At 41.0% G+C, this 21,407-nt stretch overlaps 3 protein-coding genes across 3 annotated transcripts; 2 read left to right on the top strand and 1 right to left on the bottom strand.

Annotated features, from left to right (window-relative positions):
- Positions 1-476: 476 nt before the first annotated feature.
- Positions 477-1,516, bottom strand: LOC119618024 (paraneoplastic antigen Ma2 homolog). Its single transcript, XM_037981708.1, has one exon. It carries the CDS (start codon positions 1,514-1,516, stop codon positions 521-523), a length of 996 nt encoding a protein of 331 aa, XP_037837636.1. The 3' UTR covers positions 477-520.
- A 212-nt stretch (positions 1,517-1,728) lies between these two features.
- LOC108247823 (trace amine-associated receptor 1-like) lies at positions 1,729-12,515 on the top strand. The gene is made up of 3 exons (XM_037981402.1): positions 1,729-9,881; positions 9,952-10,095; positions 10,805-12,515. The coding sequence occupies exon 1, from the start codon at positions 7,752-7,754 to the stop codon at positions 8,730-8,732; it is 981 nt and encodes a 326-aa protein (XP_037837330.1). The 5' UTR covers positions 1,729-7,751; the 3' UTR covers positions 8,733-9,881; positions 9,952-10,095; positions 10,805-12,515.
- Positions 11,668-17,412, top strand: LOC108247827 (trace amine-associated receptor 1-like). The gene is made up of 3 exons (XM_037981709.1): positions 11,668-11,717; positions 12,461-12,520; positions 14,836-17,412. Exons 1-3 carry the CDS (start codon positions 11,668-11,670, stop codon positions 15,785-15,787), a joined length of 1,062 nt encoding a protein of 353 aa, XP_037837637.1. The 3' UTR covers positions 15,788-17,412.
- The last annotated feature ends 3,995 nt before the right edge of the window (positions 17,413-21,407 follow it).

A 21,407-nucleotide genomic window follows, 5' to 3' on the forward strand; every position in this document is an offset into this window, starting at 1 on the left:
GAGAACGGATCAGTTTCTGAATGACTTTGCCATTGTCTTCAGGGGCCGTACAATGAGTAGACACATGTCCTCCTTCCCCACACCTGTAACAGAAGAAATCATCTTCATCATGGTTGGTGTGAGTTGTTCTTTGGCTACTAAGGTGAGGGGGAGCTTTATTCACTTTATTTGTTTTGTTTTCTGGTCTCCATCTTGCACCTTTAGTCTGAGGAGGATTTGTGTGTGTCACAGTCATCATGTTGAGATGATGTTGCACATCCTCAACTTGTTTTCGTAAAGCCTGAACTTCATAATTTTTTCTGGGTTTCAGGTCATCTGTGTGGAATGCATTTTGAGCATTCGAGGTGGCTTTTAACTGACCAGTTGTGAGTTCAGACACTTGGGACTGCAGCATTTTGACTTGAGCCTGCAGCTCCTGAACTTCAGATTCCGACTTATTTTCATCTTCCACCCTCACTTGCCTGACAAATGGTCTAGCAGAAGGAGCAATATTTTTCTTCCTTACTGCTTGTTGAAACTCTTATTCTCTGATTTCATTCAACAGTGTCAGGAAGGGAGGAGGATTACGCTTTCTTTCTCTTAGGCGTAACTGTAGTAGCATTATTTCGGACTCTGTGGTTCCACGAAGGAGCTGGTCCACACGTGCACTGTCTCTCATATTGGGAGTTATCCCTCCTCGCTGAACCACTTTTGTTAGCTTTCGCTCTACTCTCCGTAAGAAATCAGAAAGTCTTTCACCTGAGCTTTGGTGCAAGGCTCTGAAGGAGAAGTAGAGATCTTCAGGACTCTCTGGTGATCCAAATGCTCTTTCTAGAGCTTCAATATATTCCTCTGGGGATGCATCTGGATCATTAGCTCTTACGGCTTGAGCAATCTCCAGAGCAGGTCCTTTCAGGCTTTCTATGATCCTTTTCCGTTTCTCTCGAAAGGAACAGTCACTCTCATCCACCATTAGCTGTGCTTGCTCCATCCATGTCTCCAAACTCTCTTCTCCTGGAGGTGTGGGAGTTATGCCAGAATATGTTCGGAGACGCCTGAAGACATTACTTTCTTGGGCAGGCTTCATTGTCTTTGCTAGCAGATCACCAACTGCTCTGATGATCGACTCTGCAGAGTTTCCTGGCATAGCTTCGGATGACAGCATTTCTGGTGCAGCTGCTTCTTCAGTAGATGTAGAACTATCTTGTGAGAGAGGATCTGTTTGTCTCTTTTCAGGGTTGACATCTTCTTCATCTGCAGGCCCATGCAATGTCCACAGTTCACCTCCTTCAATAGGTGGCACATCCAGAGGTATAGTTTTTGTGTTTACTCTTTCACTACACTCGCATAAAACCATCAAGGACTGTGATTGAGGGTTAAACATACGCCCTCTCACCCTAACTCGTCCTAGGACTTTGATAGTCATTAAAGTTTCTTCAATGTGCTTAACTGTGGTCTCAATGGGGACCTGTTTCACTACAAGTGCATGGGATGCATCTAAGCCCTCCCCTGTGCACCAATTTTCCAACAAAGACATTTTGTAGTTAATGTTTTACTAACTTATTTCAGTTTTGAAAAGTCTTAGGTAGTTCTTACTGTTCCCTTGTTAAACTACAGGTTCAACTTAACCAAGTTAGTTATCTGGGTCAGACAGTAACGAAAAAAAAAAAAACAGCTTAACTAAATAAACCTTGGGGACTAGCTTTCACATACAAGTTTATTTTATTGTTTACTTATTTACTTTTATTGTTTTTCGAATTTGAATCCCAGCGATGCCTCCATTTATGTAGCGCTTTCTGTCATCTATGCTAGATTTAACGCTTCGGGTTCGTAAAGCTAATTGTAACACCCCATGGTCCAGCTAGTGAAACTGAGTATGTCTGACCCAGAAATAAGGACACTTTATAAGAATAAAGGATTTATTTACTAACTCAAGAAATAGAAATGAAACTATACCACAGTTATCACTGTGGGAACCATATTTAGACCCAAATGTCTTTTTGTTACCTTTACAAATATTAACACAAATAACAAATAAAAGTACACAAGACCTTATCAAACCTACAGGTTGATAAATAGGGACTCTCCCTCTGTATTAAACACCTCAAGAGTTCAGAAGTAACTTATTTATAACTTTCCAGAACACATAACAGTTCTTACTTATAATAGAAAGTCCATACCATAACTGGCATTGTTTAATTGGTGGGCCCACCAAACAAAAGAAAACAAATAAATGCCGGCAAAATAGTCATTAAAACTCCCGTTGCAGGCCTGATGTTGATTCCACTCACCCGGGGTCCCAGCGGCACTCCGCCAAGTCTCCTCGAGTCACACGGTCCCCAAATATGGCACGCCACCTTTTCAAAACGATCCCGTCACATCGTGTTCCTGTCCGAGCTGCGACGAGCCTCCTCAGATCTCCGACGGCATCCTCCGAGAGTTCCCTCCTCGACGTCCTCACCGCACGCTCTCCTCAATCCTTCTCCTTCTCTTTCCTTTTTCGCTCTCCTGTTCTCCCGCCCTCCAGCCAATCAGATTTCAGGAGAATAGCAATCATCCAATAGCAAATGTACACACAGCATCCTTGTCTGTCACACCTCGTGTTGAGGTGTACTTCCCACATAAACTACACCATGTTGTTCTCTCTTAAAGAAACAGCACACCACATTTTAACCACACATATTAACCAGTCTTTTACTTTACTCTTTCTAACTTTTTAAGTTATTTTTCTCCCATCATATGTCTTGGAAATTATTATATCTTACTTTAAGATATTAATTTGCATACATTAAATTTGTTAACCTTGTCATTTTTAAAACAACAATAACACACACATTTCTGGGAACCCAGAGGGTTACAGTAAGAAAACTAAAACTAAGAAAAAGCAGACGGTCAAAAAACCCCAACAAAAACGACCAGAGTGGATGCAGTGAATGACGCGACATGAGCCATTTTCAGCTCTGTCTTGTCAAATGCACTGCGTATGTTGCACAGCTTTCGCTGCAGAGACGTATGTGTGTGTAGGGCGGGGCGGGCGCTCTGTGACTGGCCAATCACAGATCGTGAAAACAGTCAGTTACCCAATGAGGATTTTCCTTCAGGACGAGCGTGGATGAGGATTTTCCTTCAGGACTAGCGGAGATAATTATACTTTTTTTTTTTTTCGATATCTGAGCATGAATATTGGCGAGTTTTATTCGTATCATGCGTGTATTTGGCAAAAATGTTTTATTTGTACCGGATACTCGTATGAAACGTGTATCCGGCTCAACCCTAGTGGTTAGCACTGTTGCCTCACAGCAAGAAGGTCCTGGGTTCAAGCCCCGGGTTGGAGCTGGAATCTTTCTATGGAGAGAAAATAATTTCAAAATACTTGTGTGTGTGTAGTACTAGATTTGCCTACAAATCGTTAAATACATGTACAGGAGTCGCCCAATACACACAGACAAAACTTCATTTACCCACAAATCAGGTTACGAGTTACCAATCTTTTTGAGACTCATTTCATGCTTCCGGGGAGCCTCAGATTCATGCATAAGTGGTGCGTTCAAATGCCGGTGGAAAGCTGGGTCATCCGAGTTTGATATCCGGGCTCGGCTATTGAGCTTGCAGGATGTACAGCACATAGACATGACAGGAGCTGTGACTCCAGTAAGACCAGGAGAGGGTGGCTCTGCATCTATGTGAACAAAAGCTGGTGCACAAATGTCACGGTTATTGACAGGCCCTTTTCGACAAACCTGGAATTTGTCACTGTTAGATGTAAGCCCTTGTACCCTCCGCTTGAGTTTACTATTGTCATGGTGACTGCTGTGTACATTCCACCCAGTGCTAACGCTAATAAGGCTCTTAGCCACAGTGCTCTCAGCTGGCAACAGAACAACCACCCAGAGGCAGTGCATGTGATTACGGAGCACTTTAATCATGATGATTTGAAATTAGTGCTCCCTTAATTCCACCAGCACATTACATGTGCGACTAGTGGAGCTAAGACGCTGGATAAAGCCTATTACTCCACCATCAAGCACGGATATAGGGATACTCAGTTGCCCCATTTGGGCTCCTCTGATTACATGTCACTGTTTCTTATTCCGGCATACAAATCGGTGAAGAAGCGAGCATCCCCCAAAATACAGAATGTGAAATCTTGGCCTGGTGGTGCTACCCAGCAGTTGCAGGACTGTTAAGCTAGCACGGACTGGGACATTTTCTGCCACTGCTGAGGGAGAGAAATAACCCTTTCAGGTCCAGAGATAGGGGCCTGTACAGCTGCGCTCGAGCATCTCTGAAGAGAAGCATCAGAGAGGCCAAGGCAATCTACAAGCTAAAGATTGAGAAGAAATTCATCAGCAACACAGCCAGCGGGTGTGGTAAGGGGCCTAGCACATCACCAACTTCAGACCCAGCAACACCACCAAAATCTCTAGGGATGCGTTTTTAGCCGAGAAGCTTAACCACTTCTTTGTTCGTTTCGGGGCTGAATCATTAGCGGATCCCATACTGCAGCTGTCATCCCTCCACAGCCATACCATCACTATGCAGGTATGGGAAGTAAGGAGAATCCTGAAGGCAGTAAATCCCAGAAAAGCTGCTGGACCTGACGGTGCGACAGGCAGGACGCTGAGGGACTGCGCGCACCAGCTAGCTGGGTTTTTTTAACAGCATCTTTAATCAGTCCCAGTGCTCCATTCCACCATGCTTAAAGTCCTCCACCATCATCCCACTGCCAAAAAGGAACAATATTAGCAGTCCCAATGACTATCGGCCAGTGGCACTAACCCCCATAATTATGAAGCACTTTGAGAAACTGGTTCAAAGTCACATCACTTAATACCTGCCACCTACACTTGACCCCCACCAGTTTGCCTACCAAGCCTACCGGTCTACAGAGGATGCTATCACTATCGCTCTACACACCACATTGTCACAAGTGGACCAGAGTGGGGGCTATGCAAGGCTGCTTTTCCTGGACTTTAGCTCGGCTTTTAATACCATTATTCTGAGCAGATTGATGAGCAAGCTGGGTGACTTGCATCTCCCACATAATATTTGCTGCCAGATCATAGACTTTCTGACAGACTGCTCCCATCTATCCTCAGCACTGAGCACCAGTACTTGCTTTCCACAAGGCTGTGTGCTAAGCCTCTTATTCTACAACCTCTATACCCATGACTGTACCCTCACCCACCTGAACAATACCATCATTAACTTTGCTGATGATACCATGGTGGTAGGGCTCATCTCCAGAGGCTATTTAAAGCCCACTGGCTCAGTGCCTGTGTATTGTAGTTTTCCCCAATGAGTAAGATGGTAGCTTACCTGTGCCTAAGGGTGGGAGACCTGGTCTGGCCATTGCTTGTGACTATATGCCAAACTACAGTTCAGATTACCCAGGCTTCTTGGAGTCCTCAGCGGGGGTGCTGAAAGGTGCTTCGGCTGGGTACTCTGCCATTTTGCTTGGAGAATTCAATGCCCATGTGGGTAATGACAGTCTAACCTGGAGAGGCATGACTGGGTAAGATGGGCTCTCTGATCTAAACTCGAGTTGTGTACTGTTATTGGACTTCTGTGCTAGTCACAGTTTGTCTATAACAAACACTATGTTTGAACACAAGGGTGTCCACAAGTACACATGGCACCAGGACAACCTTAAGCTGCAAATCAATGATAGACTTTGCGGCCATGTCATCTGATCTGTGGATAAATGTTTTGGACACTTGGGTGAGGAGAGGAGCAAAGCTGTCAACTCATTTCTACTCAGCCCTGGTGGTCACTTGGATCAGATGGTGGAGGAATATGCCGGACAGACTCAGTAGACCCAAAAGCCTAGTGTTGTGGGTTTGCTGGGAGTGCCTGGCAGAAGAACTCAAAAGGATTTTGAACTCACACCTCTGGCAGAGTTTCAACTGCATCCCATCTGAGGTGGGAGACTGAGACTAAGTTGCCCATGTTCCACACCACTATTGTCAAGACAGTTGCCATGAGTTGTGGCCACAGGGTTGTTGGTGCCTCTCGTGGCAGACCATCCTCGAACCCGGAGGTGGACACCCTGGGTGTACGAGTCAAGCTGAACAAGGTGTCCTATCGTGCCTTGTTAGCTAGTTGGACTCCACACTCCAGCTGAGGGGTACTGGCAGGCCAAGCATGCCACAGCTGTGGCTGTTGCTGAGGCAAAAGCTTGGGTTTGGAAGGAGCTCTTGAATAAAGGCTTTCGATCATCTCCAAGAAAAATCTAAAAAGCCTTTGGTCAGCTGAGGCACTTTACCAATACTGTGTATAGAGGAGGTGTGGTGTTGTTGACCTTAACCAGTGATGCAGTCAGTGGAAGGAATACATTTAGGACCTTCTTCCATGAAGAAAGATGAGCGTTCTGACTCATCTTTCATTTAATTTTAAACAATCAACTTTGACATTTACAGTATATAACAAAATAAAATGTAAACAAAGACATGCAAAATAATGTGAAAAACATGGGCTTAAAGTGCAAACTCCAACATGACAGGACCCCCCCCTCTCTAAACTTGCTTAGCCCAATTTTTGTCATCAGTTTTCCAGAACATCTCTTAAGAAGGAATATACCATTTTAGCAAAATATTGTGCACAGCCTTTTAGACAGTTAACAAACTCCTCAGTTTTTCACAAAACTGCTAATCTTTTCCAAGGACAAAGCATCATTAAAAAATAACTGGATTGTGATTCAAATAACCACCAAAATTTAATTGATCTTTTTTGTGAGATTTACTTCGTGGAGATTAAAAAAGCTGCATTGCAAAGAAAATTACAGTTGTACCAATTACACTTATACACCATATACACCACTAGCTGCTCAAACCTGATGTTTGTTATAGTTAATCAATGTCTGGCATAAAAGCCCTATGATGTTGCACTACTCAGGTTCAGATAAAACAGACATGCCTATGAACAGCTTGTTTATACCAGTCAGCCTTTTTTTTTTTTCTTTCTTATCTATCTGGGCGTTAAAATGAAACCAAGGAACTTAAATGTACCGTAACAAATATTTTTTTATGATACCACCCCAATTTTTTTGTTTTCTGAACTGTAAATTCATTGACAATGATAGCGTTGTCCCAGACTTGATCACATTATTCAGAATGACTTATGCCTTGAGATTACTTATGCAGATTATATTCCTAATTTCCAAAACCAACGTAGAATAGTTTTTTACTTCATCTCATTTCATCCTTTATAGGATCAAAGCCCTGAAAGGGTGTAAATTTTTTGGATTTTGGTTATAAAAGATTTTTATTCACGTAGCTGAGTTTTACCTTTTAAATGTAAACACAAAGACACCCTTTGATCCAATTTGCATGTTGTCTATAAAAAAAGTGTCATAACATTATGCATCCCTTTTTATTTTCCTAAATAAACACAGGGTCCACCTAAATTACAAATCATTGCATTCTGGTTTTATTGCCTTTAAAGAAAAGAAATACTGTTAGAGTTTGGTAGTAAATTAGTCTTCATTGTGACACCAGGGAGCATCTCACCTTGGATACCAAAACTTCCTGGACATTCTAATAAACATATGCTAATGAACATCTGATCTAATAAATCTAGCAGATTCATTGTTCTGAGGTGCAGAACCAAAGGACCCATCCACACACACTTATAGTCAGGCATGAAATAAAATGCACTGCACTAAAACCTTAACTAAAATTCCTTTAACAGAACTTTGGAAATAACTGTGTCAGATTTTCTCTAAGATCTAAATATATTGCAAATGTATTTATTGAAGTATTGATGATTTATGCATGGAACAAAACAATTTTGTCAACAGGACTAATGATGTCATTGAAGATCAGCTTTTCTGTAATGAATCAACAGGTATCCAGGAACAAACTGTGACCTCCTACTTTTTATATGCAGTTGCTGTCTCTTTGTCTCTTCTTATAATCTGTGGAAATTTTCTTGTAATCATCTCCATTGCCTACTTCAAACAGCTCCACACTCCAACAAATTACCTCCTTCTCTCTCTGGCTGTAGCTGACCTTCTTGTTGGGGCATTAGTTTTACCTTTCAGCACAATATTGTCTTTAAGCTCATGCTGGTATTTAAGTTATTTACTTTGTGTACTTCGAGATCTTTTCGATTTGTTACTGTGTGCTTCATCTATTTTACACCTGTGCTTTATCTCTGTTGACAGATATTATGCTGTATGTAAGCCTCTAACATATGCAACTAAGATGACTGTGCGTGTTTCTGTGACCATGATCTTACTAAGCTGGACTCCTGCTGCTCTGATTGGAATTGGTATCACAATTCGTGGGATGAAAAATTACAATTCCAGCTGGAAGTGTGATATTTTCAAAACTACAAAAGAATCTAGTATAGGAGCAGTTTTTGCATTTTACATTCCAGCTTTTATGATTTTAACCATCTACTTAAAAATTTTGATGGTAGCAAAGAAGCAGGCACGCAGCATCCAGAACACCACAAAGTTAAGATCAGCTGTCAGTAAGAGGGAGGGAAAGGCCAGCAAAACTCTGGCTTTAGTGATGGGAGTGTTCCTCATTTGTTGGACTCCCTACTTTTTCCTGAAATTTTTTTTCCATATGAAAAATCACACAATACCAGTCCTTGTTATTGAAGCTTTTAAGTGGCTTGGATGGTCCAATTCAATGCTGAATCCATTTGTTTATGCTTTTTTCTACAACTGGTTCAGGTCGGCTTTTAAAATGATAATTTCTGGTAAAATATTCCAAGGGGATTTTACAGATTTAAAGCTGTTTTGAATAAAGATTTCCTATGCTGATATATCACAATTATTGAATATCTTACTTTTCTTTTATCTTATTCTCATTTTTTTTGTTTATCAAAATATCTAAAATCCTCAGTGTACTGCTGATAAAATGTATCTTGTAAATATACTAACAATTAAACAAATGTAAAAAACCTACATTTGTCCAGTAGGAGAGTGGCAATAAGTGGGTCAGAAACCCGACTGATAGCGAGTCAGGACAGTAGCAATCAGAGGTCCGCACCGACATTTGTCGAGTCAGACAATGGCAATCAGAGCTCCGAAACCCAACTGGTTGTGGGTCGGGACATCGGTAATATAAACACATTCTATATTGCAATCGACAACAAAACATTTTCCTTTTTCAGCAGACATTGTTCAGCGGTAAAACCAGCAGAACAAATGTGATGGACTTTTTGTAATGAAGTGGGTGGAGCTCTACTTGGGTTGCTAGGTGAGGGGCTGGGCTCGACTTGGGGTTGCTAGGTAATGGGGAATGTGACACAACAATCCCAATGGTTTTGAAACAGGTTGTTTTTGCAGACACCAGAAAACATTTACTCATTGTCAAAAGATGGCTGGGTGTTTGTTTTTGGGTTTTTTTGCTCTTGGACGGTTTCTATAAGCAGTAGATACCCAAATGAAAGTACAAAAACATGCAAAATGTTGGGGTCTGGGAGTCTCCTCCCTTTGTTTGTTGCTTGCTGCTTCCTTATTTACAGGTGGTGCCTGAGCTCTGGTGGCTGGGAAGTGACAGGTGTTTCTCATCTGGAGCGATCATAGACAGGCTTAAGAGGAGCGCGCTGCCAGCAATTCTTCGCCAGTGTGTTAACCGACGTGGAATTCTCTACGCTTCAGTTACCTCGTCAGGAAATTACTCAAGCCATCCTGTTGAACCATAGACCTTTGAGTCAACCTCTAACTCTGAGGACCTTCGCTGGCAGCTCCCTGTTCAAGCCCCTCCTTCCGACCGAACTCTGCTCGCCCTCTCAGCCGATCTACCATACCATCCTCCTGCACCACCGTCAACTTCCTGGTTCTGAGCACCATCTCAAGCAGCTCTCCACCTTGGATTACTCAAGCTTCAGTTTCCACCCCTCCGACCCCACTCATCCCTCCCTGACGGTGAACCATCAACTTCTCTGTAAGCGATCTAGCAAAATTATTAATTTCCTTCCTCCCCTCCAGATCCTAATCTTCACTTTTTCACACAGTCAAGGATCCATTCCAGAGTTTCCAGTTCCGGACCATTTGTTCTCATTATTCTATTTTTTCAATAAACCTTTAAAACTCTTATCTGCCTCCGGAGGGTGTTCTGCATGTGGGCCAAATCAACTCCTAAAACCATGACACAAAAAGTAAGTTTGGCATAATAGATCACCATTAAAGGTGCTCCAAATAAAAGACTAGATAAAGAAATGTTTGCTTTTTTTTGGTTGGGACATTTGTAAAACATAAATTTATTTAGAAAAAAAAACAGGTATATATCTTTTTAGGTATGCACATTTTGAAATTTAAATCTTTGAATACTGTTCATTCATCAACAATATCTTTTATAACCCTAGTCTTTTGGATGAAATAACAGTCACAAATGCCATGGTCTACACCAGTGATCATTATCTTGGCCAGATGTGGGTGGAGGTAGAACAGGGCATGCCCAAGGTTGTAAGGGGCTTTAGGTAGATTTTAATTTGGAGACCTTTTTCTTAAGCCTATCGCCCACTCATCATCACAACACAACAAACATCTGTTTATGCTGTCCATGCTTCATTATTATTGCATTTAACACAACTAGTTTATTACAGTGAGCCCACAATTAATTTGTTAAATTGACTGAATGTCAGGTTGTGTTTTTCCTGACAATCCTATCAGTTACTTTACATTATCTTATAAAAAAATATTCAAAAACAAGTTTTCATTTCTAACTTTTTTCAAAAGGTTGCATAATAATTACGTGGCCTTTATGATGGCAGAAGTTGAAACGCTTTAATCAAAGTAAACAGAGGGTAAAAATGATCTGACAGAATACCTTTTGATTTTTTCTTTGCTTTTCCCTTTTTGTTCTAGTAGTATAAAGGAGAAGCTGAGGAGACTTCACCCCAGAAAAGCAGCTGGCACTGTCAATGTGTGTCACAAGCTGTTTAATGTTTGGGCTGCCAAGCTTTGGGAGCCACTCCAGCACATCTTAAACTTGATGCTGTGACTGAGGAATGTTCCTTGCTTATGGAAAACCTTGTTTCATGTCAGTGCTAAAGAAGAGGAACCCCAGTAAGGCAAAGGATTTCAGGCCACTGTCACTTACATCCCACTTGACATCAGCTTAGGCCTCGGGTGGAGCATGCTGAGGATACTCTTCAGTTTCTGCTCTGAGAGAAAGTGTGAGTGGAGGTTGCCACCCTGTATCTTCTCCACTATACAATCTCTATCCAAGACCAAAGCACAGTGAGAATTTTATTTTTTTGACTTTTTTGGTGCCTTTAAAGCTAAACTGAAAAATGTTTTGAAGCCAACATCAGTTGAAAGAAAATCATAATATGGTTGTTGTTAAATTTAAATAAAAAATACTATTTATACTGTTTTTTGAACCAGTCCATTATGGTGAAAAGGGAGCTAAGCTGAAGCTTGCAAGGCAAAACTCTTTGTTCGGTCTATGTTCCTACCCTCACGTATGGACATAAACTTTGGGTAGTGACAGAAAGAACTGCGATCACAGATACAGGTGATCGAAATGAGTTTTCTCTGCAGGGTCACTGAGATCTCCCTTGGAGACAGGGTGAGAAGTTCAGTTATCCGGGAGAGACTAATAGTAGAATTGCTGCTCTTCCACATCGAGAGGAGCCAGCTGAGGTTGTTTCGGCATTTGATAAGGATGCGCCCTGGACACCTCTCTAAGGAGATATTCAGGGCATGTCCAACTGGGAGGAGACTCCATGGAGGACCCTGGACATGCTGGAGAGACTAAGCCTCTTGGCTGGCTTGGGTACACCTTGGAATCCTTTCAGAAGAGCAGGAATAAGTGGTTGTGGAAAGAGAGGTCTGGGCTTCTCTGCTTAAGCACCTACCCCAGCAACCCAATTCCAAAACAAGTGGCAGAAAATGGATAATATTATGATGAGAGATCTGGACTGCAGGTAGGCCAGTTCAGCACATGGACTCTTCTACTACAAAGCAATGCTGCTGGAATGGATGCTGTTGGTTTTTTAGTTTTGTATTATTAGAATTAGCAAAATAATAAAAAAAGAAATCTGCTTTGATGTGTTGCCTTTCCAGATGTGTATGCTGCCCATGCCAGAGGCACTAATAAATCTGCACTAATAAATTACCATACCATCAATGAGGCGGCCTTTTGAACTGTGCACTGATAACAGGCTATATGGTCCCTCTCCTCTTTTGTACAAAGGACATGACGTCTGTGATTTCCCAAAGGAATTTCAAATTTCAATTAATCTGACCACAGAAAATTGTTCTATTACGTTTCAGTCTATTTTAAATAAGCTTTTGAGTAGAACCAGGAAGCGTCTGAAGAGCGGACCCGAAGAACCAGACTTGGATACAAAAATAAAGTTAAGTGACTTTATTTACAGGTGCTGTGCTGGGAGGGGGAACAACCCGGGAGTTCTGAAAAAACGAGGAAGGGCAGGGTGAGTTTCTGGTCATAGGATGATCCAAAGAATAATTCGACAGACATGAATGATTGTGTTTCTCTTTCTTACGAATTTCCAGGACCGGAGGCGAAGCCAGAAGTTGTCCAGAAGAGAAGGAGTCCAAGAGTCTAGGAAGAAGGTAGGTCTTTTCAGGCAAGTGACGCGGGGCCGTCCAGGGAGGGGGGAGGGGGAGGGGTTAGGAACCAGTGATCAAAAACAGGCAATCTAAAGCGAGAAGAAAAACAGGCACAAGACAAAGCAGGTTAGCTTGATATTGAGCTTGGTTAGAGCAGAGTGGCTGCAGATCCTAACCCATGAGGCGCGATGCACCAGCGAAGATCTGAACCCAGACTGAGGCTTAAATATGCCCCTTTTACACAGGCTCTAAAGGTCCCAGCTCCACTTTACTCCGCTTGCTTTATGCGCGTTTCCATCGGCATTTTTTCGAGGCCGGCCCTGCTTCTTTGGTCCCTGCTTCGGAGTAGGGCCAGCCGGGTCGGCCCTGCTTTGTGGGTGGTGCAAGCTTAGCTCCTGTTCACTCATTGGTCATGGGTGGGACCAGATGCAAGCATAAAGAGCGAACGGTAGGAATATAAACAACAGCGTTAGCTTACCCTGCAATGTTTATGCTGTCTGTCCCCCAGCTGAAGGCGCTGTAAAGCCTGAAATCTCCGGCGGATAACAGCTGTCCTACTCGATGCAACAATCGCAGCATCCAGAGCATTTCTTCCACTGCGCCTCTCTTCCTGAAGTCTCAGGAGAATCCCCATAAGTTTAAAAAACAGCAACAACACAGGGCCAACGTTGTCCATAGCGCTTCCGTTGTTTACACAACTTGCGCCAAGTTTTCGTAGCGCAAGGCTTTTGGTGAGTATATGTCAGGTTGCTTGGTTCTTGTAGAGCTTGTTGGTGGGGTTTCCTGGTAGATAGTCCTCCTAGGTAACTGATTTCAAAGAAGCACTGGGAGACACCAGGAGATGCAGGGAGACCAGAAACGAGAGGAAGGAACCCAAGGATCTGGGACTAGGGTCATAGACTGCAAAGATCACAAAAGATAACACAGAGGTTAATCTTATTTTTTTATTTTTTGGAGTTACTTATCTTAGGCTGTGAATCAGTACCAAATGGTAACCAATGTTCTAGCATTGAGTTGTGGTTCCACCCAGTGGTTCCAAAAATCATCATCCACAATATTATTAGAGTTGATTTCATTTTGCAAAATAAACTTCCGCATTTACAGTATATCACAAAATAAAATGTAAACAAAGACGTGCAAATTAATGTGAAAAACATGGGCTTAAAGTGCAAACTCCAACATGACAGGCCCCCCCTCTCTCAACATTGCTTAGCCCAATTTTTGTCATCAGTTTTCCAGAACATTTTTCAAGAAGGAATATACCATTTTAGCAAACGATTGTGCACAGCCTTTCAGACAGTTAACAAACTCCTCTGTTTTTCAGAAAACCTAAAAAAAAGTCAGAAAACAGGTTGATTTACAAAACCAAAATGCTTTAATTCCAAACTAGAAGCACTTGAAGAGTGCAAATCTTTTCTAAGGACAAAGCATTATTAAAAAATAACTCAATGTGGATTGTGATTCAAATAACCACCAAAATTTAATTTATCTTTCCTTGTGAAAACCCCAACATTTTGCACAAATTCGTCAAAATTTGTTCATTGTTTATTTAAAGAATCTTGGTAAAAGACATACAAACCAACTAACCAACACTACCAAAAACAATCTACTTGGTGGAGATTAAAAAAGCTGCATTGCAAAGAAAATTGCAATTGTACCAATTACACTTATACACCATATATACCACTAGCTGCTCAACCCTGATGTTTGTTATAGTTAATCAATGTCTGGCATAAAAGCCCTATGATGTTGCACTACTCAGGTTCAGATAAAACAGACATGCCTATGAACAGCTTGTTTATACCAGTCAGCCCATATTTATTTATTTTTTCTTATCTATCTGGACGTTAAAATGAAACCAAGGCACTTAAGTATACCCAGTTACAAATTTTTTTTTAGGATGCCACCTCAATTTGTTTTGTTTTCTGAACTGTAAATCCATTGACAATGATAGCGTTGTCCCAGACTTGATCACTTTATTCAGAATGACTTATGTCTTGAGATTGCTTATACAGATTATATTCCTAATTTCCAAAAACAACAAAAACAATCATTTTTTACTTCATCTCATTTCATCCTTTATAGGATCAAAGCCATGGTAGGGCGTACATTTTTTGTAATGTAGTTATAAAAGATTTTTATTCACGTAGCTGAGTTTTACCTTTTAAATGTAAACACAAAGACACCCTTTGATTCAATTTGCATGTTGTCTATAAAAAAAGTGTCATAACATTATGCATCCCTTTTTATTTTCCTAAATAAACACAGGGTCCACCTAAATTACAAATCATTGCATTCTGGTTTTATTGCCTTTAAAGAAAAGAAATACTGTTAGAGTTTGGTAGTAAATTAGTCTTCATTGTGACACCAGGGAGCATCTCACCTTGGATACCAAAACTTCCTGGACATTCTANTTTGTCTCTTCTTATAATCTGTGGAAATTTTCTTGTAATCATCTCCATTGCCTACTTCAAACAGCTCCACACTCCAACAAATTACCTCCTTCTCTCTCTGGCTGTAGCTGACCTTCTTGTTGGGGCATTAGTTTTACCTTTCAGCACAATATTGTCTTTAAGCTCATGCTGGTATTTAAGTTATTTACTTTGTGTACTTCGAGATCTTTTCGATTTGTTACTGTGTGCATCATCTATTTTACACCTGTGCTTTATCTCTGTTGACAGATATTATGCTGTATGTAAGCCTCTAACATATGCAACTAAGATGACTGTGCGTGTTTCTGTGACCATGATCTTACTAAGTTGGACTCCTGCTGCTCTGATTGGAATTGGTATCACAATTCGTGGGGTAAAAAGTGACAATTTCAGCTGGAAGTGTGATATTTTTAAAACTACAAAAGAATCCAGTATAGGAACAGTTTTTGCATTTTACATTCCAGCTTTTATGATTTTAACCATCTACTTAAAAATTTTGATGGTAGCAAAGAAGCAGGCACGCAGCATCCAAAACAACATAAAGATAAGATCAGCTGTCAGTAAGAGGGAGGGAAAGGCCAGCAAAACTCTGGCTTTAGTGATGGGAGTGTTCCTCATTTGTTGGACTCCCTTCTTTTTCTTTAAATTGTTTTTCCATATGAAAAATTGCACAATACCAGTTGTTGTTATTGAAGCTTTTAAGTGGCTTGGATGGTCCAATTCAATGCTGAATCCATTTGTTTATGCTTTTTTCTACAGTTGGTTCAGATCAGCTTTTAAAATGATAATTTCTGGTAAAATATTTCAGGGAGACTTTACAGATTTAAAGCTGTTTTGATTAATGATGTCATAGGCTGACATGTCACAATTATGGAATGTCTTAATTTTCTTTTATCTTATTCTCATTTATCTCTCTATTGAAATCAGTTAGTGTAGTATAAATTTTAAACCTCTTTTGTAAATACACTACCAGTATACAGGTACCAAAATATTTTATTATACTCGATTTCTTTTTTTGTTTGTTTGTTTATTTATTTGTGTTTCTTTTTTTACATCACATGCAGTGGTGAACTCTTATTCTGTTGTTACTGTGACACACTTAAAGGGGTTTCAAATAAAATAGTAGGCAACAAACATGTTTGCTGGTTATGACATTTATGAAAGAGCTTTAACCTGCATTGGTGGATGGTACTGTGAACTGTGTTTACAGACAATGGTTTGTGGAAGTGTTACTGAGCCCATGCATAAATTTTCATAACAAAATTAGAATTACGCTTAATCATTTATTATGCTGACATGCAACAATTATTACCTCCACCGAGGATAATAATTGTTTTTTTTCCACAACACTGAAGACTGAGATTCCCCTGTAATTGGAACACACCTTCTAGTTCCCCTTTTTGAAAAGAGGAACGGTTATGAAAATTTTGTTAATAAAGGCTTGTTGCCCTCCAACATTGTCATAGTAAACCTGTACATGCCAAGGACTATGTGATATAACTGCAGGGAGCAGGAGTTTCCTGCTCTTTAGAGGTTTACATTCTAAAGAGGAGATAAGCTACTTCTGACTTGGATCACAACAATTTTATAATTGGGCTTACAGGGGTGAGACAAATTTCAGAAAACTATGATTTATGACTTTATTGTTACATTAGCTGTGGCTAAAAGTGAGCTGTGAGCGATAATTTTGTGCTGTTGTATTGACTTGTCTCCTTGGAGAATTCATTTACTCTATCTTTGTTTTTTAAAATTTCTTTAACAGTCTGCCAATCCAGTGGCACTACCCACAATTTCCACACAATGTTGCAAAGCCGTGTCAACCAAGACAGCCCAGCAACATCCAGAGCCTTGAGGAACTCAGTGTGGATCTCATCCACCTTCAGAGCGTTGCCGCAGCAGAGCTTTCTAACTACTTTAACAACCTCAGCCCCATTTATAGACAGATCAACCCCAAAGCCCCCCAACCCAATTTTCTCAATGGAAAATGTGCTGCTGGGATTGAGAAGGTCATCAAAGTATTCCTTCCACCTGGATTGAGGGCAGCCACCTGGATAGGCGCCACAAGAGGTGACAACAACCTTGCCGCCATAGTTCAGGGCAACAGACCCAACAATGGAGGCAATAAACATAGCCAACTCTGTCTTAATGTCTCCCATGTATGCGGGTATGAAATATTTGATAGCACTGTAAAGACTGCATAACACCTAGAGAATATTTTTAGACGTCACCTGCATAAGGATAACTTTTATACTTGAGTGGTGATTATAACTTTTTACTAGTTCTCGAAGCACACTGATGTATTTACATGTGCTGTTAGTTGTAAAATATTGCCACATTCTTGTTTTAAAGTACAGTTAAACCTTTCTACAGTGAATGCCTTTAGGTCACTGGCTGTGGCAAAGTGTAGAATGCCATATTTTGTCAATAAGGCCTAAAATTTCTAAATAAAATTCTTTAAAAAAATTGACTTTCATAAAATACAGATGAAAATGCTCCTACCACTTCACTTGCTGCTTTTCCTTTCAAAACTTGTACATAAGCCTTTATTTCAAAATACATTGATTAAAGTTAATAGATAAGCTTTGGCTGTCTTGCAGTCAGCCAAAGCTTACACTCACTGGCCAGTTTATTAGGTACACCGTGCTAATACCGGGTTGGACCCCCTTTTGCCTTCAGAACTGCCTGAATCCTTCGTGGCATAGATTCAATAAGGTACTGGAAACATTCCTCAGAGAGTCTGGTCCATATTGACATGATAGCATCACACAGTTGCTGCAGATTTGTAGGCTGCACATCCATGATGCAAATCTCCTGTTCCACCACATCCCAAAGGGGCTCTATTGGATTGAGATCTGGTGACTGTGGAGGCCATTTGAGTACAGTGAACTCATTGTCGTGTTCAAGAAACCTGAGATGATTCGTGCTGTATGACATGGCGTGTTATCCTGCTGAAAGTAGCCATCGGAAGATGGGTACACTGTGGTCATAAAGGGATGGACATGGACATTGGTACTAATGGGCCCAAAGTGTGCCAGGAAAATATCCCCTACACCACTGCACCACCTCCACCAGTCTAAACCATTGATACAAGGCAGGATGGATCCATGCTTTCATGTTGTTGATGCCAAATTCTAACCCTACCATCGAAATGTTGCAGCAGAAATCGAGACTCATCAGACCAGGCAACATTTTTCCAAGCTTCTATTGTCCAATTTTGGTGAGCCTGTGCAAATTGTCTTAGCCTTAGTTTCTTGTTCTTAGCTGACAGGAGTGGCACCCGGTGTGGTCTTCTGGTGCTGTAGCCCATCCACCTCAAGGTTTGACGTGTTGTGTGATCAAAGATGCTGTTCTGTATACCTCAATTGTAACAAGTGTTTATTTGAGTTACTGTTGCCGTTCTATCAGCTCAAACCAGTCTGGCCATTCTCTTCTGACCTCTGGCATCAACAAGGCATGTGCGCCCACGGAACTGACACTCACTGAATATTTTTTCTTTTTCGGTCCATTCTCTGTAAACCCTAGAGATGGTTGTGCGTCAAAATCCCAGTAGATCAGCAGTTTCTGAAATAATCAGACCAGCCCGTCTGACACCAACAGCCATGCCATGTTCAAAATCACTAAAATCACCTTTCTTTCCTATTCTGGTGCTCGGTTTGAACTGCAGCAGATCGTCTTGGCCATGTTTACATGCCTAAATGCATTGAGTTGCTGCCATGTGATTGGGTGATTTGACATTTGCGTTAATGAGCAGTTGGACAGGTGTACCTAATAAAGTGGCTAGTGAGTGTATATGTTACAGAGATCGGCTTGGAATACTTTTAAGGTCTTGGGAGAAAAACTTGGTTTGCGCATAAAACTCTATTCCCACAAGTTTATGCAGGTGTAACGCTCACACGGCTAAGTGCGACCAGAAATAAGTTAGGCTATGGAGCCTGTGTGTGTGAATAAAAGCACCAAAAGACAGAAAGTAAGTTTAACTTGTATGTATTAAAGTTATTACCAGGATCCAAATGTATATTGCATATGTGATAAGAAGATATTCAATAATATAACAATAATTGTTAGTTATGAATATAAACAATATGGGGAAAAAAATAATAAAAGCAGGACAAAAACCTTCATGACACCCAAGAGTTTCACTGATCCATGGTCCATTTGCATGTAAGGTGAACTAATAGTCCATCAGTCAATAATACAAAGGCAATAGGTCCATATAGGGAGAATGGTTTTTGACAGTTCCTACCACAATTCTGCGGTGATCTGGTAGCTTGCCATCTTGGGTGAGTTGATACAGGGCATACAAAGAATAAAGCATTTGTGAACAAAAGATCATGTCAATCATAACATTTTTTGATAATTATTTATCATAGTACAGGTAATAAAATGCACTTTCAATTTTTCAACGTCCTGCCCAGAACCTAGTAGTGTGGTCAAGTCAGTTTGACCCACCCCCATAAGACTGTGAATAGGTTATTTTATATAGGTTACACTAGGTATAAGAACTGTGCTCAGGCAGAAAATCCTTAACGTTATCAATGCTGAATCTCTCCCCCGTATTGTTCTACATATCTAGCCTCAGTCATTCAACTCCTCCAAAACTGCCAGGAAGAGAGGGGGTATAGTACACTTTATTCAACATTTTCCATTCAGCCATCCTATGTACCTCATAGGACCACTTGCGTATAAATGATAAAATAATTTGAACTCATTGTATAACCCAGTGTGGTGAGGGTGGATTTCTGGGGATTGTGTGTTGGTGTTTGTGAGTACTTCCTGGTAGGCGTGGCCAGGCGAGTGATTGACGTCTCGTCAACTCTCCCTCCTCACCTGCAAGTGATCTGGCTGATGGCGAGGACAGGAGTATTTAAGGCGGTGGCAGAGACCAGACCAGCGCTGGAGCATTACCTGCTTGTGGTAAAGTCGCCGAGCCTCCGTACAAGAAAGATTTTGTTATCCTGAGTTTTGACTAACTCTGTCTCGCTTTTGTGCCTCAGGAATTACCTTCTGCCCCGTGGATCCAGTCTGGTTTTTGTTTTTCTTGAGACCTCTGCTAACGCTCATACTACCTGCCTCCCGTGCCTGTCTGTCTGCTTCACAATATCATCTGGAAGGAATTACTCACCACTGGAAGGATTTTCACCACCATCCTGGACTCAAACCCACCACAGCTTGTTCCTCCAAGTGCCGGACCCGCTGCCCTTTCGTAAGAACTTTAGATACAAACCATCAATTACCATTCGCTGATTCCTCGCGTTTCTCTCCGCCATACTTACCGTGTCCTTCACTCTTTCAGATCCCGACGTCCGTCCTGTAGATATTTCACCTGCACTATAAATAAATCACTTACCTTTAACTCCTGGTTTCCTGTGTCTGTCTGCTGCCGGACTGCTCGATAAAGATTTTCTGGTTCCTGACACCCAGGGTTAAATCTGCCCTTAAGTATTTCCCATAGCCTTAAATGCATCACCAGCATCAGTCAGGCGATCATAGTCACATGATTCATTCAGCCAATCACAATATGTGGAGTGGTAAAACAGGCCAAATCCAGCTTTCCATAGTCATGTGTGAGGGGAATAGCTGGAGACAAAGCTGCTACAGGTTTGCAGGCAACTTCTTGCTTCATTCCTTTCTGTTCCTTATACACTTTAAGGCTCACTAAATAAATATGATTTAGATCTAAGCTACCAGTGAACTTGGAGCCATAAAGTTTATCATGCATTGAACTGTGAATGGAAATGGCCAGGTGACACTTTTTGGGGTAAAAGGATGGTGAGCAACTGAAATCTGACTGGGAGCCAGGAGAACTTGAAAATCCCTCCATACTGGTCTAGTGGGAGGCTGTTACAGTCCGTGCCCTGTTCCCCATCCACCTCACTATACTGATACACAAATACTACCCCAAATCCCTTCTCAGTTACGGATAACTGTGCATGGGTATTCATGGAAAAGTCATGGACTTTCCTCTTTGATGTTTGTCTTAGTTGGTAACTGTGCTGAACGGTGCCAATTATTAATGGGGAGTTAGTGATCTTGTTGTGACTGTTTTTTTTTTTTTCATTTCAACAAACCTTGTGTATATTACCTCTGAAATTTAACTGCTGTATTGTAAACATTTCTATAATTCTATGGGTTATTTTATGTATTCTCATTGTTTTTGTGTTCACTTTCATTTTGTTTTTTGTTTTTAAATTAATGACATCAGCTCCAGTAGTTGTCTCCTAGTCTTCTGATTTTATATTACATCTACCCTTTAGTGCCACAACAATGCTACATACACTCCTGATCAAAATCTTAAGACCAGTCAAAAAATTCCAAGAATTTGCATTTTGCACTATTGGATCTTAAGAAGGTTCTAAGTAGAGCTTCACAATGTTAAAGGAAAAAATCAGTGCAAGAGACAAGAACTTTTGAGCAGGGAATTTTCTGCAAACTGCATTTACACTCAAACATGATCTTTT

This window comes from Kryptolebias marmoratus, linkage group LG19 (assembly GCF_001649575.2).
Source record: "Kryptolebias marmoratus isolate JLee-2015 linkage group LG19, ASM164957v2, whole genome shotgun sequence".
Classification (NCBI taxonomy): Eukaryota; Metazoa; Chordata; class Actinopteri; order Cyprinodontiformes; family Rivulidae; genus Kryptolebias; species Kryptolebias marmoratus.

What these genes read in the sequence shown, in the direction of transcription:
- LOC119618024 (XM_037981708.1), bottom strand. Translation starts at nt 1,516, where the DNA reads ATGTCTTTGTTGGAAAATTGGTGCACAGGGGAGGGCTTAGATGCATCC.
- LOC108247823 (XM_037981402.1), top strand. Translation starts at nt 7,752, where the DNA reads ATGGAACAAAACAATTTTGTCAACAGGACTAATGATGTCATTGAAGAT.